This window comes from Manis javanica, chromosome 7 (genome assembly GCF_040802235.1).
Source record: "Manis javanica isolate MJ-LG chromosome 7, MJ_LKY, whole genome shotgun sequence".
Lineage (NCBI taxonomy): Eukaryota > Metazoa > Chordata > Mammalia > Pholidota > Manidae > Manis > Manis javanica.
In genome coordinates, this window is record NC_133162.1 from 103,995,363 (window position 1) to 104,018,935 (window position 23,573).

At 42.6% G+C, this 23,573-nt stretch overlaps 1 protein-coding gene across 5 annotated transcripts in view; it reads left to right on the forward strand.

Moving 5' to 3' along the window:
• Positions 1-23,573, forward strand: part of MGAT5 (alpha-1,6-mannosylglycoprotein 6-beta-N-acetylglucosaminyltransferase) — a 362,412-nt gene that overhangs the window by 200,286 nt on the left and 138,553 nt on the right. For all 5 annotated transcript variants that reach the window (XM_037017057.2, XM_037017059.2, XM_037017058.2 and 2 more), the window contains 2 exons: positions 10,903-10,979; positions 11,991-12,080. In XM_037017057.2, coding sequence (XP_036872952.1) covers positions 10,903-10,979; positions 11,991-12,080 — 167 coding nt within the window. The remainder of the gene's footprint in view (positions 1-10,902; positions 10,980-11,990; positions 12,081-23,573) is intronic.

The window sequence follows — 23,573 nt, forward strand, 5'->3', positions numbered from 1 at the left end:
AGAACATCTTGTTGCAATGACAGCAAAAATTAAGTATAAATTTACAGAATGTGGCATTTACATAAAAATGAATACATGTAGATTTATGCATAAAAAGAACTCTGATTATCCAAATCATAATGCAAACTCAATTTTGTTTTTCAGTCCCAGAACTATTAAAATATACAGTATATGCCCTTGTGCTATTTATTTTAAAAGATTTGAACTTTTTTCCTTCTATAAATCCAAATCATTTTAATCACTGTATCTCAGACTTGGACAAGCATTGTGACATAAAATGAATCAGAGATGGGCTACACAGACCCAAAGAATGTATGGACAGTTGAACAGATATGTTGGGACAAAGACACAAATTAAGTGAATGGGAAGTAGCAGTATTTCAGTGTGGGGTAGGCAGTCTCTCTTTCTCATGGCTTTATTTCCCTCAGCATTCCATATTTGACTTCCAGGGTTGTTCTGAGGGTGATGTGAGGCAAGCAATGAGTGCCTGGCACAGAAGGGGTAACTCAGATGTCAGCAGGTTTTGCCGACTGTTGCCTGAGGAAACAGGCTCAGGAAGGTTCAGGAACTTGCCCAGGTGGTCTAGCTGGGAAGCCTCGGAGGGCTCATTCCCACTGAGGTCTCTTGGAGGACCCTTCCAGCCCCTGCCCTTTCAGCACATAGTTGACTTTTACTCACCCTTCCTGCCATTTCCATGGCTAGGTGTGAATGTGGTCAAGAACTTGAACTTACTGGAACGGAAGGCAGGAGTGCTGCTCTGTCTTGCAACATCTTACAGTGTCAATTTCAGGAGCAGGTTGCTTCGTAATGAGAAGGTGATGGGCAGTTCTAGAGAGAGAAAGTGCCTCGCGTGGTGGCCAGAGAGGGGACATGAATTCGTGAGAGGATTGGTCTGCTCTTTGAAGATAGAGGAGACAGGAGACAGATATTTATAGCTTTATAACTTCAGAGGTTGATGCAATACCCCTTTGGAGATACACTGGAAAATTTTGAAAGGATTTACCAATTACCTACAAAGTAGTCACCAGTGAGAGTTTAATTAAATGAAAATGGGTGTTCAAAGGGCTATTTAAGAAAGATGTTAGAAGCTGCTGTAAACCAAAGAAACGGTTTAACATTCATAATTGTCATTATAGACCCTGAGTGGGAAGAACATCTTGGACTTCCTTAAGGTGAAAGATAGCTTTTGATGCTTGATGACTTCCAACTTGAGGTGTAAACTCTATTCAGCTCTAAAAACTTAATGCAGTAGAATCTTTCAAGGTATATATGGTAAAATTTTTATCCTCAAACATGGCTCTTGCTCTGTTTTTTCTTGGATTTCACATTTTTCAGCACGTTGTTTCTCCACTCAGATGCTCCATTACTTCCCCACACCACTGTACCCAACCACTCAAGGGTATGCAGCCACTTCCTGTTCCCTGCCGTGCTGAGCTGTCTTCTCCTAAGCCTGGATTCTGTGGCATGAGGTGCCGGCTTACCTTTCCAGCCTTAATTCTTACTGTCCTGAGTCCTGTGCTGTAGCCAGTTGGACTCCCTCCCCTCCCCCACATCCTCTCAGACATAGATGATTGGTTGCTCTGACCTACTGGGGGTGGGTTTGCTCTCTCAGTAGAATGCTCTGTGAGTTGAAATACAAGATAAAAATCTGTTTTCCATGTCTGGCCTTTCCTCTTCCTCAGTGTACCCACCTTATTTCACCATTTATTTTACTGGTTCCTGATGGTGGCTGCCCATTAGAATCACCTGAGGTGAAGGGAGCATTAAAAAAAAAAAGGCACTTTCTGAACCATTCCCAGACTATTTAAGTTAGAATCTCTGGATCATAGGGTACATATTTAAAGTCATTTAAAAAGTGATTTTAATATGCAAGCAGGGTTAAGAAGGGCAGATTTATTCTGTGACCTTGGCCAAGTTACTTAGTTTCTCTAGGCCTGGGTATCATCTTCTGTAGGATGGATCACATTTTGTTTGTACCTTTTGGTGAGAAGAGAAAGAACCAACGAGAAGGGGTTATAGGCGGAGCCCGTGGCAGTGGGTGCTCAGTCTGTGTTGCTGTGACTGATACTGTTGGTCTGTGTGCCCTTCCTCCACTGCCCTCCTGTCTAGTCTTACTTGGGTTTTAAAGCTCAACTGAGATCCCACTTGTCTGGCAATTCCTTAAGGTGCAAACAAAGCCACTGTAACAGAGACCCAGACATACAATGCCTACATGAGACAGGGGTTCCTCTTTCACGTGGTGATCCAGTTGCAAGCAGGCCAGGCCTGCCGAGTGAGTGCTCTCCACAGGGCGGTTCAGGATTCCCAGTCCCTCCTGCTCTGCCGCGTCGTTGCATGGCCATCTTCCGGCCCACAGGAAGGGGGTCAGAACTGTACATTCAGCCCGGCAGATTTCCCCTCCTATCCTCTTGACCCGAACACAGTCGCATGGTCACCTCCAGCTGCAGAAGAGGCCCTGACTGGGTGGCCAGGTGTTCAGCTAAAAATTCTGTGACTGTGGCGGGAAGGGAGATGAGTTCTGGGTGAAGGTCGATAGGCTGAGACATCCGGGCTGCCACTGTCGGCGTCTTCCTCTTCTTACCTGTTCATCTATTGTCTCTGTGGCTGGTCCCTTGTTCTGTGTTGCCCTGGGCTGTTAACTACCTTTTCTAGGGTGTAAGTTTTAGGTATTAATTCTTGGCTTTCTTGAGATTTTAAGCTTGCTTTGTGTTCCTCTGTGTCCTTCCTAGGAAGGTACTGAAAGCACTGCAGATGCTTATTGTGGTATAGCATTTGTTGAGTGAATCAGTGGCAGAGTTTTGTGGGTTTTGTTTCTTTTCTAAGAGCTTTATTAAGATATCACTGGCGTACCATGCAGTTCACCCATCAAATGTGTACGGTTCAATGGCTTTGAACGTATTCACAGGGTTTTGCAACCATCACCACAATCAATGTTAGTTTTCACTAGCCCCCCCATCCCTAGCTGTCCTTCCCCCAGCCCTCAGCAACCTTTCATCTACTTCTCTTTCTGTAGATTTGACTATTCTGGGCATTTCATATAAATGGAATTATATAATATGTGGTCTTTTGTGACTGTCATCTTTCACTTAATATTTTCAAGGTTCATCCATAATGTAGCATGAATCAATACCTCATTCCTTTCTATGACAAGTAAGTTTCCATTGTATGGATGTGACATACTTTGTCCATCCATCAGCTGATAAATATTTGAGTTCTTTCCATCTTTTGGCTATTATGAGTAATGCTTTTACAAACACTCGTGTATAAGTTCTTGTGTAGACACGGGTTTTCATTTCTCTTGGGCATACATGTCTAGGAGTGGGTCTGCTGGGTCACATGGTAACTCTATGTTGACCTTTTTGAGGAGCTGCTAGACTGTTTTCCACAGTAGCTGCACCATTTTTACATTAGCACCAGTCATGTTTGAGGGTAGTATTTTCTCCTTGCCAATACTTATCTGAATTTTTTATTATAACCATTTCAGTGGGTGAGGTGGTATCTCACTGTGGTTTAATTTGCATTTCCCTGGTGATTTATGATAATGAGCTGCTTCTTTTTTTGCATGTCAGTGGCACATACTTAGCATTGAAAGTTTTCTGCTCACGATGCATATGTGCCCCTGGGTATGTCATAACCAACTCTTCCTGCCTGAACATGCTTAGGAATCTGGCATGCATTCAGGAATACCTGTGCCTGGGAGCTTATCAGAATAGAGGGGTGGTATTTGTGAATCTGACCTTCTTAGAGACCCAGCCTCTCCTACTGAGAATCTTAATCCTGAGTCCTCTTTTTAATTCTGTTTTAGCAACAAGAGGAAAAGCCTTATTAATGCTGGCTTAAAAGCTTAATTAGGCAGACAATCCTGTAAAAAAAGTAATAATAATAAATGACAGGGTATGACAAAGGGAAGTATAAATAACTAGGATTATTTTGCTGTTACTGTGGTTTGAAATTTTAAAATGATTATACTTGGCAGGGGTTTTCATAGTCTTCACAACTTCATTCGTTTTACATGTTAGTTCCATTCTTGAAAAGTAGTGTACTGTTGAGACACTGTGCAGTGAATATGATTTTCTTGTTGACTTCTGTTACATCGGCAATACTGTTGGTAAAAAATCCATGAGGGCTTTGGAGATGCTTATTCAGCAAGAAGCAAGAATTTGTCATTTTATTCTTCTGTGTTGACTCTTCAGATTTCCAGTGCAGAATGTGAAGGTGGTAGTGATGGTAGTAATATGCCTTTTAATACCTAGAAAAGCTGTAGTGGAAATAATCTTGACTCAGAAGATTTTGAAAGAATTTTGTGTAATCAGTGAATGATGAAGGCACTTGATCTTTGCCTCAGTTCTACAAATTGGGAATGGCAAGTAGTTTACTAATATGGCTTCAGAAGGCCTTTGCAGCTCTAAAATTCTTTGGTACGATGATTGTATTTCTAGCTTCTTAGGTTAAAAAAACAAAACCAACCAAATATGAACAGCTCTTTTCCAGGTGCCCCATGGGCATCCCTGGGGGTCTGTGAGTTGTGCCCCTTACCTGTGGTGACTCTCTAGCAGCTTCAGTGGGCAGAGAGCTTCCTGTGACTGTGGGCCTTGGTGCTGGAGTATGTGCATGGGACTCACTCATGGAAATTAAATCACTCTTCTCATAATGCAAATGTAAAGTGACCCTAAATGAATATTTGCCGAACTGAGAATGACTGGTGAGGTCATTTTTAATGGGAAATTGTATTTCACCATGGCTGATTTCTATCCGATTTATTGCTGCTAACTCCTGAAGAAGGCCAGCTGATGGAGGTGCTGGCACGAGCTCGGTCTCCAGGCTGCGTGCAGAGGTTGCGTCAGTTCCCGGCTGGCACAGAGCAGCTGGGCCCGTGGCGCGCTCACACAGATGCTCTGCAGCGGCATCTGATAATCGCAGCTGCGTGTCCCTATCAGGTGTTCCGAGGGAAACATTACCTCATCTTACACAAAAACAGAATCGCTGGAGACCCTTTATCTTTGGAGAGGAAATAAATATGTGTAGGGTGACTTTGGGTGGAATGGGATCCACACTCAAGAAGATGGCTATCTTTGCTGTTGGCAAAGAAACTGGACAAGGAGATTGAAGTCAGTTTCCTGAAACTCCCTGGGGCAGACAGATGGTCGTGCTTTTTGAGGTTTCTGAGAATTCTCTAAACCTACTTTCTCTTGTTTCTCCCCCTTCCCTTTAAAATAGTGATGGTAAAAATCCGACGCTGTTGACCTATCAGGTGCCTGTTCGGTTCTAGATATAAAGCTAACAGCACTGTGTTCTACAACTTCTTCAGAAGTGCCTTTTCAAACTCTTGTCTTTGCTGTAACTAATGTGCAGAAAAGTAGGCTTTGACAAAGGAAACACACTTCTTGATAGGGTCAACTTTGCGATAACCATCTTCTGTGTGGAGCTCCTTTAACAAGCTCCTTTCTCTCTCCCTCCTCACTTGCTACAATCATCGCCAGGAGCGTGTACTCAAGTTTCTTACATGCAACGTCACGTGTGAGCACTGGCAGAATCGGGATTTAGAGTGACTCCTGACTGCCAGCCTCTTATTGTTTGTTTGTTTTGAACGTCTTTTTGTAACCGTATTTCTGGATCTCTTTTGTTCAACAGTGAGGAGTGGTTAGTATTAACTTTTAAGTTTGTAGTAGGTGAGTGTTTCATGAGGTTGCAAAAGTTGGTAGTTGATGATGCTTCAAAAACACACATGACAGCAGCTCCATGTATGTGTGTTGAACTGGGCAGCTAAAGATGAAGGTAAGCATCCTTGTATGGTACCCAGGGGGGTCTTGCATTTGACTGGTAAATGTATCAGGACAATTAACAGATGATTCATTAAGATCACATCTTACATAACTGGAAGCCTCTGTTTTTTAAATACCAATAAGGTATGAATATCAGTAACTCACACAGGCAATAGGCCTCCTCCCCTCTCCTTGCATTAGAAGTGACTCTTCTTTTTTTTTTTTTTTTTCCTGCCATTTTCCTTCGTGGATCCCAGATTCCTTAGGCTGAGCATAGTGTATAATCCAGAACTCAGAACTTCTGGTTCCCTAATTCTGACTGGGAGCCTCCCTCCCCCTCTCTTGTGTGGCTCTTCCCTCTTCACTTCTCTGGGATTTTGGGCTTTTCATTCCTTTGCTACATTTGTTCACTCATTTGTTTAAAAAAATACTGTGGAGTTGCCAGTGTCCCGCTGTGTGCCAGGTCACAGCACCAGGGGGGGCTGTCCTGCCTCTCAGGAGCGCCGTCCCTGGGGTGGCCATATTGTCTGCGGGCCGCTGCCCTGAGGAGCTCCTTGATGGGACGACCATGTCTTTCAGGGGTGCAGCTCTGACATTTCAGCACATGGCAAGCAGCAGGCTTTTGAGTCACATTCCAAGCGACTGTTGGCTGAGTGTGGAGGTAGATGCTGAGGATTTTCAAGTTTCTCCTTTCCAAACTAGATAAGGAGGTCTTCCTTTTTCAGGAGGATGTGGTTAGTAAAATGTGATAATCTGTGTGACAGCACTGTAGGAAGGCAAGTAATACATCACGGGAAGTTAGTGACCCCCATCTTCACGCCTGTCTCTCCCTATTTCTGCTCATGCTGCCCCTTTGAGACCATCTACCATTTACGTCTGCTCTCTCTGCCCTCACTTGCTGCCCACTTTCCTTCCTTCCTCAGGCAGAGGAAAGCATGAGAAAAACTGTCTGGCTCCATGTCTCTTTGTCTCTGTCACCTCCAAATGTGTACGTGAAATGCTGCTGTCTCAGTATGTGTCTCTCTCAGTGTACATAGGAATGTTAGGACGGTCGCAGGGAATCTGGCCCCGCAGCTGACCGGAACGCCTTGTGTGTTATGACATCTTTTGCTGCTTCAGTTCCTGCTGTACATGTGTTCTTCAAGTCATTAGCGTTTTTGATAACAAGGAAAGTGTTCTTTTAGATTAAGCCCAACATTCGACCCCCTGCTGCACTGTGTGGTATAGGTCACTGATGAAACAACAGAATTGTCACACATAGATGATCTGCCGTTCGTGCAATACCTGGGTGACAGTACTGTAGAATCAGGACAGAGGGGGTTTGTTTCTGGTGAAAGATACAAGGTGGGCCGGTGTGTGAGGGTAAGGAATGAAACTCAGTCCCAAGCAGTAGTAAGAGCTGAGCTTTGCTTACATTAACATCCTTTTTTTTCCCCTTGGCTTTCCACCATTTAAAAAAATTGATGTATCGGACAGTATGGGATGAACAGCAGGGAGAACCTTCTAGTAACATATCTTGGCAGAATCCTGGCTTTTTGAAGGAGCCTCATGTACAGTAAGCTAAGTCTCCCCAGAAAAGCAGTAACATTAACCTTCTGTGGCCTGGAGTTTTTGTCTTTTAACTAATCTTAGATTGGAGACCCTTTCACAGGTAGGAAAGACTCTTGTGGGCACAAACTGCCAGAAGCATCATTTTTTGAGTTTTTGTCATTGTGATGGAAACAAAACAGGGAGCTGTCCTCTAAGATGTGCTGAAACTCCTCAGGCGCTGAGGGTCCTGGGGGTCTTGCTCAGGTTACTACTGGTGGTCACGTTCCAGGAGCACTGGGAAAGCTGTCACCTCTCTTTTCTCACTTCACAGACCCTTCCTACCCCGGAGACTTAAGTCATTAATCTTTGGAAGCCATAGTCTATTGAAACCCATACTGTGTAACTAAATAGAAAAGTCATCACAAGATACTGGAATTGCAGAGGGGACCCTGTTGGATCACTGACAAACTGCCCATTGGGGGAGAAGTAAAAACCCTGGCCTAGCAGGAGTCTCCACTCAGTCTGCTTCTCCCTGATCAGAGTCAGGCCCATGGGGAGGCAGAGCATGCTTCTTCTGATTCAGTCAGGCAGCACTTACTGAGTGCCCACTGATGGAGCAGGAAAATGTAACCTTCACACAGTGTCCTCAGGGACCTGGAGGGGAGATGGACAAACGTAAAGAGGAGAGCAGGATTGTTTACTGTGGTGGGAGGGATGTAAACAGGAGGGCAGCACTGAATCCTAATTAAATCCTGGTTTGGCATGGGAAGGAAGGATTTCCTTCTGAATGTGATGATCAAACTGGGTCTCAAAGAAGGAGGGGCTTTAAAGAAAAGGTTTTTAATGAGGAATAGTTGACATGCAACATTATATTAATTTCAGGTGTATAACACAGTAATCGACAATTATATGCATCATGAAATGCTCATCTTAAGTGTAGTTACCATGTCACCATACAAAGATATTATAATGTTATTGACTATATTCCCTATGCTGCCCTCTTCATTCCCTTATTTATTTTATACCTTGAAGTTTATCCTTCTTTATTCTCTTCATTTATTTGACCCATCCCCATCCTCCTCCCCTATGGCAACCACCAATTTGTTTGGGTGGGAAAGGTAGAGGGCAGAGGGGGTATAGGAAGGGCATTCCTGGCAGAGGATACCTGAACATGTCCTTGAAACAGTCAGGTGAAGTCTGCAGAAATGAGCATCCTCATTTTGGGACTTTCTTACTGGTATTGAAAACACGTGGGATCTGCACCTATTTTTGTAAATAAAGTTTTATTAGAATGTGGCCATGCCCATTCCTTCCCCTATTGTCTGTGACTGCCTTCCTACTACAACCCATATGGCCTGCTGAGCCTAAAATATGTACTGTCTGGTCCTTTACAGAAGTTTGCCAACTCCCCACCTAACATTTTTATTCCTTGAAACTCTGAATGAAGAGGACCCACCAGCTCTGCCCACAGCCCTTCGTCTCCAGATGGTTTATTCCACCCGTGGTGATGTCTCTTCACCCCACACCACATCTCCAGCCCAGTAGCCTCTAGTTTCAATCACTTCTGGCTCTGAATTGATTCCAGAACTAGAATATATCCATAGTGTGTGGAGGAAGGGGGTCATTTCCCCCTAAGCATCCCCTTAAATGTTTGATCACCCATTTTAGACTCTGCTTACTTTCTTGGAACCTCGGCTATTGCTTCCTTGCTTGATAAATCTTTCCAAGCAAAATCAGGATTAAAAACAGCCATATGAGTAGTAGTCACTGGAAAACATCTCTATTGTCTGGTGAGGAAGTCCTTTTGTGAGTGGATTCGGGAGCTGGCTATCCCCTTACATGTGAGAGAGAAGCTAGGCTATGGGGAAATGCACCACCTCCAGCCGGCATTTATTTCAAAACACAGAGAATGTGTTTTCAGAAGCAGCTGTGCGTTTGAAATACTGGTTTCCTGGATAAAGTGAATGAAAGTTGTGTGGAATTCCATAGCAAATGCTTTTCAGACTTTTAAGCACCTGCTGTGGTCTGTGCTGTCAGCTGTTGGGAGTGCCAGACCAGACTTTTTACAAATGTTAGCTTATTTAGTAAGAGCTGAATGGAATAGAGGTACAGTTATTTCAGTTTTACAGATGTGGAAACAGAGACCCGACAAGCTAAATAAGTACCTTCCATGTTAACTACTAAATGACACTGCCTCTGATCTGTGATAAGGAGGATATTGATTTTATGCTCTGATTATCCTTAGCAGGTAGAATGCTCACTGAAAACACTGAATCAGGAGGTCAAGAATTTCTGTTTCAGACAATCAAAGGAACTGGTTTTCAGGGGGCAGGTCCAACTAAAACCCCTCTTAGCACTAACTTTTGTTTCCACTGCAGCAGCCAACATTGTTTAAATACCACCGCCAAATGATACTGTAGTTTGGGATCTCACTTCTCATTAGTACTTTGTGTAGAAAACTGTTGGCAGTAAGTAATGGTGACATTTTCCAAGCATGTCTAAAAATATAGTTGGTCCAAAAAGAGAAGCATGTAGGTTTGGGGTGTCCTACTTTCCAGCTAAAATGATCATTCCAAAACCAAAATATGATCTTAACCATCCCCTCCTTCAAACTCTTCAGCCATCTGCCAGGCCCTGAGCATAAAGGCCAACCAAGGTCTTTATCATGGTGCTTGGGGCCTTTCTGGTTTGGGCCCCACCTGATCTCTGGTCCAGCCTCTCAGTACCACGCACTTGACATTCCAGTCAGGCGTGACCTTGCATTGAGAGCCCCTCAGTGCCTTGTCCCCCTGCCTGACCACTCCTGCTGCATGTTCACATCTCAGCTAAGAAGTCCCTGGATCTGGGAAGCCTTCTTGGACCCTTAGTGACTCGGACTGGTGTCCTCCCCGTGCCTGCCCAGCACAGAGACTATTACACTGTTGTTCAAGCACTTACTGCTCACCTGCTGTCCTTCACTGAACGATAAGCTTCTGGGAGGCATTCTCTTCAGTTTGGGCTCTGTAGGTAGAAGGAATAGGAATCCACTTGAACTCGTTAACAGAAGGGAGTTTCTTGTGAGGAAGTACTTGAAGCTATCAGGAGATCTTTGTGGAAATTGAGGATCCTTGCATATGTATCTTGTGGCTTTCTGCTCCTCTGTGCATTGCTTATATTTGCCTCTCTCTGTCCTGCTGGCTGCCTCCACTAAAGCCTTTTTCTTTGCAAAGCTGCTCATGACCTCGGCTTCTCTGCAAAGCCTCCCACGGCCCCGCTGGCCCTGGGGAGCCCTCCTAATCCCATGGCATCATTTCCTGCTCCCCACTTGTTTGGTTTCTCAGTTTCCCGGTTGCAGATTTCCAAGTGAACACTGGCTGGCCTAGCTCACCCTTTCAAGGTGGGCGGCACAGGTCCCAGGTCTCTGGCAGTCCTCTAGGGGGCCATCCTTGGGTCAGCTCACTCCCATCCAGTCAGACCTGTTGCCAGCTGACGGGGTTCTGTGGGTCAAAGCATGGCTCCCTGTATAGATTTCTTTTTTTTTTTTTTTGTCTCCCTGCCCCTTGCCTGCAAGGATGTTGGGCTTATGGTTCATAAACTTCATGAAACCCTTTGTTCTTTTCATCATTTGCAGATATCATTAATGGAGCTCAAGAAAAATGTGTATTGCCTCCTATGGATGGCTACCCCCACTGTGAGGGGAAAATCAAGGTAAGGCAGAAAGGATGCATATTCATTTGCATCTTCCTCAGTCCATACCCACCTCCCCTCCCCCTACCCCTTTCTGTGCCTCCCCAGCTATACAGATGGGCAAGCGAGCCCTTTAAGGGAGTCCTTTAAGGGATGCCTCACTCCTGCCAGTTCTGGGCTGTGGCCATGACAACCCTTCTCTGCTTATGCCAACTCCACGGGGTCAGCCAACAATGACTCTGGCTGGTCAGACCCAAAAAGCCTGGGCCGCTTGAGGCGCCTGCTGTGTCTTTGAAGCTGCCACCCCCTTGCTTTCCCAGCCCCCAGCAGGTGATTCTTCAAGGGCCTAAGACAAAGGGCTGCCATTCTTTAGGGTCCAGCTTCTCTCTCCCCCAGGCCGAAGTCTCAGATTGTGATTTAAATGTTACATTTGCATTTGAGTACCCACGGACACTTGGCCACCCTTTCACTCCTAACATTTTAAAAAAATCGTATTTATATGGCTAGCCCTTGGGGAAACCACTTCCCTGCATGGTCGTTTTCAAAGTTTCGGTTCAAATATATACTTAGGATGGTGAAACCGAAGCCCAAAAAAACACATATGTGGTCTCTGTTGGGGACTTAGGCACCCATTGCTCCCCCTGCAGCAGTTCACGCTGTTTTCCAGGCTCTGTGCTAGGCCGGTGAAACGTCCTCTGGGGAATGGCAGTGGAATCCTCACAGGGGTCCCATTAGGCACTTGCTCTGTGTAGGACAGTTCTCGCCATTGTATCTCCTGGGCTTTACTGTCTATTGTGTCCTATGGCATTTCTCTGCTCTATGCACCGCTGCTGAGGCCCAGCCCAAGCCAGTGTCTACCTGTGGATCATCCAGGGGCCAAGCATCTGTTATGTTGACCTCACCCAGTGACCCAGAGCTGTAGGCCACTCCCCATCCTAGCCCTTCACGCCAGGCCCCTGCTACCAGCAGATGCTCAGGGCCACCGGGAACGGGCTGCACAGAGATGTTCTCACCTGGAACTTGTTGTTTCAGTGGATGAGAGATATGTGGCGCTCAGACCCCTGCTACGCAGACTATGGAGTGGATGGGTCCACCTGCTCTTTTTTTATTTACCTCAGTGAGGTGAGTAGTTTCTTGTGGCTTCCAGTGATGGATGTGTGTAGGCAGTCTATTCTGTAGCTGAGCCAGAGTTTGAAAAGTTTAAAAACGTGAATTGTTTTTACATGGTGGACCTATGGTTCCCTTCATTACTCTCCCCCTTGCCCCTAAACAGGGTGATTTTATTTTTTCTTAAGGGTAAAAACAGGTTGAGTTAGCTCTTTACTTTTTTTCTTAATTTAAAAAAACGTGGTAAAGTACACATAACATGAAATTTGCCATCTTGATCATAAGTGCGCAGTTCCAGTGGCATTAAGTACATTCACATCGCTGTGCAACCATCACCACCGTCCATTTCCAGAACTCTTCTTGCAAACCTGAAACTCTGTCCCCATTAAACAGTAACTCCCCATTCCTCCCAGCCCCTGGCAACCACCATTCTGCTTTCTGTCTTGGTGATTTGGACTCTTAAGTCCCTAAGTAAAATCATGCAGTACAGTTGGCCCTTGAAGAACATGAGTTTGAATTGCAGGGCTCCACTTATATGTAGATATTTTTCAATAAATACACTGGAAACTTTTTTATGATTTGTAACAATTTGAAAACATGTGAACTGTGTAGTCTAGAAATAGTGATAAAATTAAGAAAAAGGTATGTCACAATGTGTAAAATATATGCAGATTCTAGTCTGTTTTTTCATTTAGCACCATGAAATATATACCAATTGATTATAAAAAGTTAAACTTTATCAAAACTTAATAAACATCCAAACAATTGCTGACTATACAGGATACCATTTGCAGTTGACAGTCATGTATACAAATTGTTGCAAATTGCCAAAAAATTTTTCCAATATATTTATTGAAAAATTTCTGCATATTAGTGGACCCCATGCAATTCAAACCCACATTCAAGGATCAACAGTAGGCTATTGGTAATTAAGTTTTGGGTAGTCAAAAGTTAATACGTGGATTTTTGACAATGCAGGTGTCTGCACTCCTAACCCTCGGTGTTGCTGAAGCGACAACTTGTTTCTTTTTGTGATTGGCTTATTTTACTTAACATAATGTAGTTAAGGTTCATCCATGTTGTAGTCTATGTTAGAATTCCTTTCTTTCAAGGCTACGTGATCTTCCATTGTATTATGTACCACATTTTGCTTTTCCATTCATCTGTTGGTAGATATTTGGGTTGCTTCCACCTTTTAGCATTGTAAGTAATGTTGTTATGAACATGGGTATACATGTAACTCTTCGTAGACCTTGTTTTCAGTTCTTTTGGGCATATATCCAGAAGTAGAATGGCTGCATCATATGAGGACTTTATTTTTGATTATATATATTTATATATACAGACACATACACACACATATATACAATATTATAATATATTTTTGTTTCATATTTTATATACTATAGTTTGATATATTTTTTCATATGTATTTATGCATTTATGTATACACATAAATGTATATAGTATTAAAAATACCTTATATATTACATATATATTATACATAATATAAATATGTAACATATAATATAGTGTGTATATATATATGTGTGTGTGTGTGTGTGTGTGTGTGTGTGTGTGTGTGTGTGTGTGTATATATATATAAACCAATGTGAGGAACTGCCAGACTTTCCAAAGCATATACACCATTTTGTAAGGCTTCCCACCAAGAGAGCACAAGTGTTTAGTTTCTCAACATCCTCACCAACATTTGCAATTTCTTACAGTAGTCACCCTCATGGGGGGTGTGAGGCAGTAACTCTGTGGTTTTGATTTCCTTACTGATAAGTAATGTTGAGCATCTTTCCATGTGCCCATTGGCTGAGTTAGCTACTAACTTATAGGCTGAGTTACTTACTCCAACGTTTGTTTGTTTTCCTTTTTATCTGCTGGTCATTTTTATTTGTAGCCTTGAATTTAAATAGCAGGGTCTTTTGGGGGTTGCGGAGCATTTTACAGACCATGTGGCATATGTTCAGTGCTTCAGTGATCTCTCATTCACCTTTAGGAGAACTGAGGGGGTGGGTAGAGTTAAGGCTTTATCCAGGGCAAGCCACAGGAAAAGCGCTGAGTAGGGCTTGGAAACTTGCTGGCTCTGCCGCCACCTTTATGGACAGGACAGCCCCGGGGGTCTGTGAAACCTGTGCTGGCTAATTTCAGAGGATGTGCACTTGGTAGGTTCTTGGCTGCTGTTTCTTTTTTATTCTCTCTGGTTTTGTGGCTATTGCTGTTTGATCAACAGTTAAAAACAGCTCCCTGGTGCTACCAGGAGGAAGGAAAATGCCTTTCTGAGGCTAAGTTACATGCTTTTGCTGTAGTTTTCCTTGTGGGACTCAGGCACCTCTCCTCTGTGTTGTAAGGTGACAGGGATGGCTTTTTGGGATGGAAGCCAATGCAGTGTTGCTACAGGACATGTGGCCCTGGGTTCTGTGGAGTTTGTCCCTCTCCTGCACCTTTGTGTCTCCTTCCTCTAAGATCCCCTCAGGCTTTTTTATTTTTATTTTTGACAGTGTTGCACCATGCCCACTTCATGGCCACCTTGGGAACCCTCAGAACTAGTGATGATAGTTGAAATACCCCTTGGAAATTAAAAGCACAGAGAGTTGGGTGTGTGGTGCTGACATTAGCAGGCTGCTGGCAAATTGAGTTTGTAATGTTCATTTGAGTGTTTCTAGCTTGGGTAGCCTGTGGCCCACCTTCTCATTTCCTTCTCCAGATGAGGAAGGCCTGGGGCCATGGGTGAAACTTCACTCCAGCTAGGAGAAGTCATTTAGATGCACCTTCCTGCCCTGAGGAAAGCTTCCCCCTTCGGTTTAATTTTCAAAAGTTTTCTTTCCCTTGCCCTTTGATAGAATTTAGCCAGAGTCCAACTGTGCTCCCTGATTGACAAGCTGAGTTAATATCACCCCGTCCTGACAGTTTGCATGTTGAGGTGGAGTGTGGCAGGAAAGGTAGAGGATTTTACATTCCCTCCCACCCTCTTTATCCATCTCAAATCCAGAGCTGGGAAGGGGTGGGAGAATGGTCCAGAGGAAAGCAGAAGAGATTATTTGTGCCCTAGTTCCCTTAAAATGCCACCCTACCCCTGCCCACAGTGAAGGAACATGTAGCTGAGAGAAAAGGGGGGTAGGTTCTGGTAAAGGTAAATTGAGAGGAGTGAAATAGATCAGGCTGTGTAAAGATGGGACGGATCATGTACACTTCTATTGGAGCCTGGATGTTTCATCAGAGCCTTTAACTGTTTTTTTTCTCTCCCCCAGGTGTAGAATGGTGTTTCCTTAGCCTATTTCACTTTCTTCTTACACAGAAGAGCAGGTTTTTCTTTTTGTTCAGCTGAATTAGTTCAGTGAACATACTGAACATCTGTTCTATCCTTTGATTGTCAACAATTCCTGAGAACTCATTTTCTTGGCACCATGCTATGCATTCATTATCTTAAGAGTCCAATGGAAGAGGTAGAGTGGATGCAGGTAATTGAGCCTGGATGGGGGTGGAGGTAATTCCCCTAGGAAGAGAATGAGGAACTTTTTCAAAGTTTTCATCTGAAAATAACCTTGAAATTCCAGACTCTTAAAATAAATTTCCATCTTATCATAGTAACATCTTAATAGGTGTCACTGTAAGGATTAGAGGAGGACTTCACCAGTGTGGCCACTTCAGGAGGAAGTACTGCCCTAGGGCCTCTGACCTGACTTGAGCTTGCGTTTGATGCTTTCTAAACTCTGCTTTTGGGAAAGAGACTTCTTTGTGCCTCAGATTCTTCCTTTATAAAACAATAGTTTTAATTTTGTTGTTAAAGAATTCCACCATGAGGATTTCTGAGTGTATATATATATACATATATATATATATGTATGGGAGCATGCTTAGAATAGAGCCTGGCAGATAGATGACACCCAGTAAACATTGCCATTTGTATGGCTTTTGATATTGTCAATATTTGAAGACAATTGTGGGGACATTTTATGTGGGACCTTGATTCCATTTTAGAATTGAGTCAGTTTCTGGTTCTCATTCAGTAACCTAATCTAATTTTTGAGCCCTTGACTTCCAGTAATACAGGAATTCAGCTGTTTTCCTTTTCTCTGGGTAGGACACTTACATACACATTCTAGTTGTGAGCTGGATGTACGCAGCAGCTGTGCACCCCACCTTTGTTAATGTGAGATTATTTGAAATGTTTTCCAAAGCCAATTAATTCCATTCCAATGATTTTTAAAAACCTGGACATATCTATGGCTTTATCTTTTTTTTGCTCAGTTTCTTTTTTCTTTTTTCTTGCTTTCTTAAACCTTTCCTTCTTTTGTTTACTTCATTTAACCTGTGTTGTATGCCAGGTTTCTCTGGCAATTGGGAACATGATTAAGAGAGACATCTTCATTTAATTTACTTACTTGATCAACAGATGCACAAGTGACTTATTTTCTTAATCTTTATTGAAGAGCCAGTTCTTGTTTGCATTTATGTCTAACTTCAGAACTTTGACAGATGTAAGAAAGGACATGAAGTTAAATGTCTCTGGCATGGTCAGTCCCCAGTGGGATTGAGGCATTTAGATTCAGACCAATATTAGGAGATGGCATTCTTCCTCATTTCTTCCTACTCATCGCCTCAGTGTGTCACCTTCCACTGCATTATGGGATTATAAACTTCTACTTCTGCCCTCATGAATGTGAGGTCTACAAATCTCTTTTGGTAAATCCTAGGAAGTAAAGCCATCAACATTTACGCACAGACCCTCATCATCCCCACAGACGCTGGTTCTGTGTCTGACACTGTACTAGGGATGGGTCGGGGTGGTGGAGGTCTGGTCCTTGCCTTTGGTGGATAGCAGGCAGGGAAGAATGAACTGAGTCCCACTGTATGCTGGACACCTCAGAAACCTCTCCATGACTTGGCTCTCTACTGTCAGAGTTGGGGAGAGGTTTCTGAGGTGTCCGGCATACAGTGGGACTCAGTTTGTTCTTCTCTGCATGCTGTCCACCAAGGGCAAAAGTCACGGAGCTCAGAGAGATGAGATTGCTTAGTACCTCTGCACCTGCCATTACTGTTGCCCCTTCGTGTTGCAGGAGAACCGAACTCAGGGAAGTGATTTGTCGGTATTGACTTTGCATTCAGTTTGCACTCAGGGCTGCTTGTGTTTGGAATAGGTTAGTATATAGAACAGAATTTAGCTAATCTGCATTCATCAGTCTTCATTGCCACTTTTCAAATACGCATAATTTTAATATCCTACACCCAATAAAGAGTGACAGCATGGATTCTCCCTGGGACATAACTCATGGAAACCAGGTGCTCAGCCTTCCCAAGTGGTGGGAGTGAATGAATGATTCATTAGACAGCCTTGCATTTCCAGATCATCAGGCAGTTCATTTTCTGTATCTTTTTTTGTGAGCCATGTAACTACTCCGTTACAAAGACAAGGCCCTATAAAGTAATTACTTTGTCATTGTTTCAGGTGTATTAACTTAGCCCTCTTCAGAGCCTTTTATTGCTATCAACTGTTATGAAACTTAGAATGAATTTCTTTACCCCTATTGATATTATATTGATAGATGATGCTGATATATCTAACACCCACACATATTTTTCTATTTATACAATTATTCCAGCAATAAGCAACCATCACCCCCTCCAAACTTCTTAATTTGTTTGTGCTGGTTTTCCTTAAGCACTTCTGTTGCCATTGCCAGTATAGTTGCTCAGAAATAATCAAATTGCCCAGTGATGAATTGCTAAATGTTAGGATATGTACAAGCTATTGCTTCAGATGCCAGTTTGAACGGGATGAGTGAGTGTTGTGTGCACATGGGTGCATGAATCGCTCATAAAGGAACAAAAGAAGCAATTTCATGCCTTACACATCAATCTGTTTCTTATATTTCACCAACAGGCATAAAGGTCTTTGCCTCTTTCTGTTCTCCCTTGGCAATATGTAAAACTAATATTGGCTGAGCATGCTATTAACCTTGAGTGTAAATTCAGCATACTTAATTCTTTGATTAATGCCAAGATTAATGCCCAACAGCAAAGGTTGAAAGCTTAAATGTTTGTGAATGTGAGCATGAAATGAAATACTAATAACCAGTATAATGATTTGGATTTACGGGCTGTGTTGGCTGCTAAAGATAACTTGGAAATGGCGTTGCATAGACTAATTTTTCAAAGTGGGCTGTGATAAAGAATTGACTCTTTAGGTTGCAGGAGAAAACTATGAATGAAAAAACATACTTAACATTTGGGGGTGGGTTAGGGAGTACTTTAAAAATATCACTGAACTGTTGCCTGAGAATACCAACATACACCTCCTAAATGTTTAGCCGTTTGAAAAAGGAAATTCCCTCTCTGTGAGATAATATTTCTTGGTGGTAAGGGAGGTGGCAGAGATTTATGATCATGTTCTTTTCACTTTTCTAAGTTCAGCTTTTATTTCTATCTTTTTCATCTATGTGTTTTCATTGCTTTTATTACCTACATTCTAAGACATCCTCACAGAAAGGATTTTTTAAAAACAACTCTGAGTTTACAGAACAGTATTTGTCACTCAACCTAACTGACCTCTCAGTTCTCTGCCTTCAACCTCTCCCTGATCCCTAAGTTTATCTTCTTAGTGATGCCTTCTGTTTGTAAGTTTCAGGTATTGCAACATTTATATTTAGACTTAGTGCTGGAGCCTCCACCTTACAAAAATTTTGAGGCATAAGTAGCAGGACTTGCCTACTCCAAACCAACACCTCTTTGCCCCTTGAAATACATATAGCAGATTGGGGTTCCAATTTGTTTTTTACAAACTTTTAAATACTGTCTCTTATGATTTCTTGTGCTTGTGTTTTCATTGAAACAGTTGTAGAATTTTTGTTTTAAACTTTCTTAATATGGAAATTTCAAAGTTACAGAAGAGTGTAATAAACCCCCGTGTACCCATGACTCAGATTTAACAATTGTCAATTCAACTCATTTCATTTACTCTCTCCCTGGTCCATTATTTTGAAGCAAATTCCAAAGGTCGTATCCTCCTCTGTGAGGATTTCAATATATATCTTTAAGAGACTCTTTTAAAATAAGTAACTACTCCCGTTGTAACTAAGAATAACATTTCATATCTGAAATTAACACAGTATCCTTAATATCATATATACCAGGTTAACATTCTCATTTTCTAAGTAGTCTTACTAATTAAAGTTTATTTATTTGAACTGGGTTTCAAGTAAGGAACATAAATTGTTATTGTTGGTGTCTCTTCGGTCTCTCTTTAATTTTAGGTTTCTTTCCATCTCCTGTTTTTTCCCTGTTATAATTTTTTTTTTGAGAAACTTCATTTGCCTTAGAGAGTTTGCTATACTCTGAAAGTTGATGATTGTATCTCCATGTTGTTACTTAACTTGTTAACCTGTGCCTTGTTATTTCTCATAGTTGATAGTTAGATCTGAGGCTTGATAAGAGTTGTGCTTTACTTTTTTTTGCGAAGCCTTGTCATGGATAGTATTGTATACTTCTGTTAGGAGGCATTTGGTGCTCCATTGTGTATCTTTTTGTGATGTTAGAAGCAATTGATGATCGTGGCTAGACTCATTAATTCATTAGGGAAAGGTTCCCTCTTAATTTATCAGCAATACCTCTATAAATAGAAGTGACTCTTCATCTGGTATTTGGTTTCCCCAAGGGACAGTTCATACAGGAAATCTTGTTTATTTCTCTCTTTGTTCTCTAGCATCTTCCACTGGTGACCAGTATCTTATTTGTTTATCTGCTTGTTGGTTTTTATCATCATTATGAAGTCATTTATTGAAACATATTTCATATGCTCAATCCTTTCCAAGTATTTTCTAACTGATTCACAAATTGCCCCTTTATTGGCCAGTGGGAGCCAATTCTCAAAGTGTCTTCTGAATCCTTTTTATCTAATCCTGATCATTTTTAATGGTTTTTGGTTATGTGGTATGACCAAATCTTCCAAATTCATCTTAAACAATTTCTGCCCTAGACCTGGAATCAGCCATTTCCCTAAGGATCATTGGTTCCTCTTAATGGGAGGTAACCTTAGAGATCACAGTCTGGGTGCCTGGAGCCTTCATTGTTACTGGGTTTTCTGGGTGCCTGGGATATAACAATGAACTAAATGACAAGCTCTCCTCGTTAAGGTTATGTTTTGTAAGGGGAAACAACAACAAAAAAAAACAGTGAAATATGTCTCCTAGATTATAGTAAGTTGTGATGGAGAAAGATAAAACAAGTGAGGGGTCTAAAAACTGTTGAGGAACAATGGTGTCAGCTTTAGATAAGTCAGAAAATGCCCTATGGAGAAGAGGGGAGAGGATGATGTTTGAGCATCTATTTTAACGGAATAATAGAGAAAGAAATACAGATATCTGACAGAGCTGTTTAGGGGGCAGTGGGAACAATAAGTGCAAAGGTCCTGGGGTGATCATCAACATCCAACATTAAGAACAAGTGCATGGAAGGTAATCTCCAGAGAGATGCTTGTCTGTTTTGTTCACAGGAGTAATGGTGTCTGGCAGATGTATTTATTGAACGAGTGGCACTATTTAAAGCATTAAAAAGTGGGTGGTAGGTTATTTTGTTTGTTCTCAGTAACTTCTGCCAGTTATCACCTTTCTATCCATAAAAAAAAAGGTTACTGTAAAATTTGTAGCATTAAAATCTATAAAACATTAAGTTTGAGACATGAAGTAGAGCATTTTGAGCACTTACTAGCAATTTTAAAATAATGCTCTATAATATATCTAAAAGGCATGGCTGGAGATCAGATTAGACTATTAGAATGGAAGGCTTCACAGAAGAGGCACAGCTTTCTTGCCCATGTTTTATTCTTATTGTCACTTAGCACTCTTTGCCTTGATCTATGCTTCAGTCAAAATTGCACATTAACACCAAAGAGGTACTATGTCCCTGGTCCTCTAGACTATGACTATTGCTGTAAGTTGGGTGACTCTGGCTGTCACCGGGCCCTCTGTGCAGATGCAGGCCTGATGGGGCCAGTTTGGGCACCATGACTCAGGAAGTGCGCTCAGTGACATGGGGTAGGCAGTATCTCTGCATTGTCTGTGGCTGGCAACAGAGGAATTCATTTGCTGCCTCTCCTGTGTAAAGGAAAATTGATAGTTCTACGGCTGTTTGGGCTGGGCTTCTGAAACGCTGGGGCACCCTGTCCATTGGAAGCCCACTGGTTTTGTGGCATGTGCAGAGTTGCTGCAGCTTTGTCTTTACGTTCTGGCCCTTGCCTGATACCCTGAGCAGAACTACATGGATTGCCCCAGCCCTCGGCTCTGTCTTGCCATTGTTGGTTTCATACTTCCGGTTCGTAATATTCCTGCTTCCCTTAGTGGGTGGGAGTACAGTATTATGGAGAACACAGGCCTGATTGCCTTTCTGGAGCCCCCTCCTACCTAGAGCTTTGTGGCCTAGACCTTTCCCTTGAGTTTTCAGTCCAGTTTCTCCTGAGTTCAAGGGAAAGCCTACCTGGCCTGCCACAGTGTCTTGTGGAAAGGTTCTAATAAAATGATAAACAATGGACAGATGCCACTTACATGGAAAAGAGCATCACTGTCATGACTGTCTTTAGTGCTCAAATCATGTCTTTGATTTGTTCATTCACTACTCAACAAAAAGTGACTGAGTACCTACCATGTGCCAGGCACTGTTCTTGGGGCTGAGGATTGAGCACTGAATAGGCAAATTAAAATTTCTTCCTTACGGAGCTTACATTTGGATGGGACAGCAAACAGTGGTCAACCATATGTACATGAAATAATTTCCACCAGGGGTGAGTAATTCAAGGAAAAAGTAAAATAGAGTAAGGATGTAGAGTGGCCAGGTAAGCGGGTCGCGGAAGGCTTCTCTGAAGAAAAGTTGGAGCTTAGTGTGGAAGTTAAGGGGGTGATACATGGAACTGTGGAAGAGTGTTTCGGGTAGAAAGAATAGCAGATGCAGAAGCCCTGTGGTGTAGGGTTACCAGGCAAAATAGAGGCTACCCAGTGAAATTTGACTTTCAGGTAAACAATGACTTTTTTTTAACTATAAGTACTAGACAAATACTGCATGGTCCCTATTTACACTAAAAAAGTAATTGTTTATCTAAAATTCTAATTTAGCTGCATGTCCTTCTTTCACCATCCCCTGGCCCTGGTCTGGTAACCCTTGTGAGGTAAGAATGTCTGTTTGGACTTGCATGGAGGTTCTTGGACGTAGGGCAGGGTGAATGAGGCAGGCATGTAAGGGTTGAGGTCAGATTCTGTAGGATCTTGTTATGAATTCTGGGTTTTATTCCGAGTGCAAGGAGAAGCCACTGGTGGGCTGGAGTTAGTGTGTGATGTGGTCCAGTTTAGGTGAACAGTGAACCCTCTTGCTGCACAGACCAGATGTTAGGGTAAGAGTTGCAAGGAGGGAGCTACTGCTCTCCTTGTCCTTTCAGTGTCGCCCCATTGTAGAAGCAGATAGAGTCATTTGATGGCTTTTACACAGAGGATGCAGGCAGTAGTAGTCTAATATCGAAGACTGGACATACTTAAGGCACTGCAGGAGACCGGTGTCTGCTTTCCTTGCATGTGGTGTGGTGATCAAGTGCCTGAGCTCTGGAGCAGGACTGATGGTGCTCAGCCCTCAGCTGTGGGCCCCCTACACTATGTCCTTATGGCTGAAGAACCACCTTTCCCCAGGGATGATTTGAAGACCAAATGAGGTTATGTGTGTAACGTGCTGATCCTAGTGTTTGTCTCCTGGTGTATTGGAGTTTTGTTGTTATCCTTCATGTCCCTCACCCCGCCACCCCACCCCAGACACAACCATTTCTAACCAGCAGTTTGGCCACAGTTTTAATCACTTCAGGTGTTTGGTGCAGAGAACTAGTCTACATAGCTGAACCACTTACATGTGTAGACAATATGCATTGCCTTTTTGAAACTTTATAAAGTAGAATGGGCAGCAGGGTAGAGTTGGGTAGAGAAGTCCTTTTTTTTTCTTTAAAGCATATGCCTTAATGAGCAGCTTCATTTGCTGTGTCATCCATATAACAAATATATGTATATATGTGTAGTAATCAGTGTTATCAAATGAATAGACATATATAGTCAACTGTATCCTTTTGATATATAGCCAACTAATCTGATAGGATGATGTCAAATTCTTTTTTTCAGATCTTAATAGTGTAATAGAACTATTACTAAGTCACCTGAGCCAACTCCTTCATGTTTATAGATGAGAAAACTTTTGAGTCAAATGGTTTGAGGTTATATGCCTCATGGTTTGTAGAGTTGGGTGTCAGATCATTTCGGCTGATTCTCCTTGCAGTCCTCTTTCCCATCACCAGCTCTCTTGTCCTTCATAAGCTTGGCCGTTCAGGTGACTCTAACATACCCTGGTCAGGGGAGCGACAGACCTCAGTTGTCTCCCAGCCCAGTTGTCACGCAGCCCCGCTGCTCACTGGTGAGCTTATGTCTGCAAGATCCTAACCCTTTAAGCCTGGTTTCCCACAGGTAACCTGGCAATGGT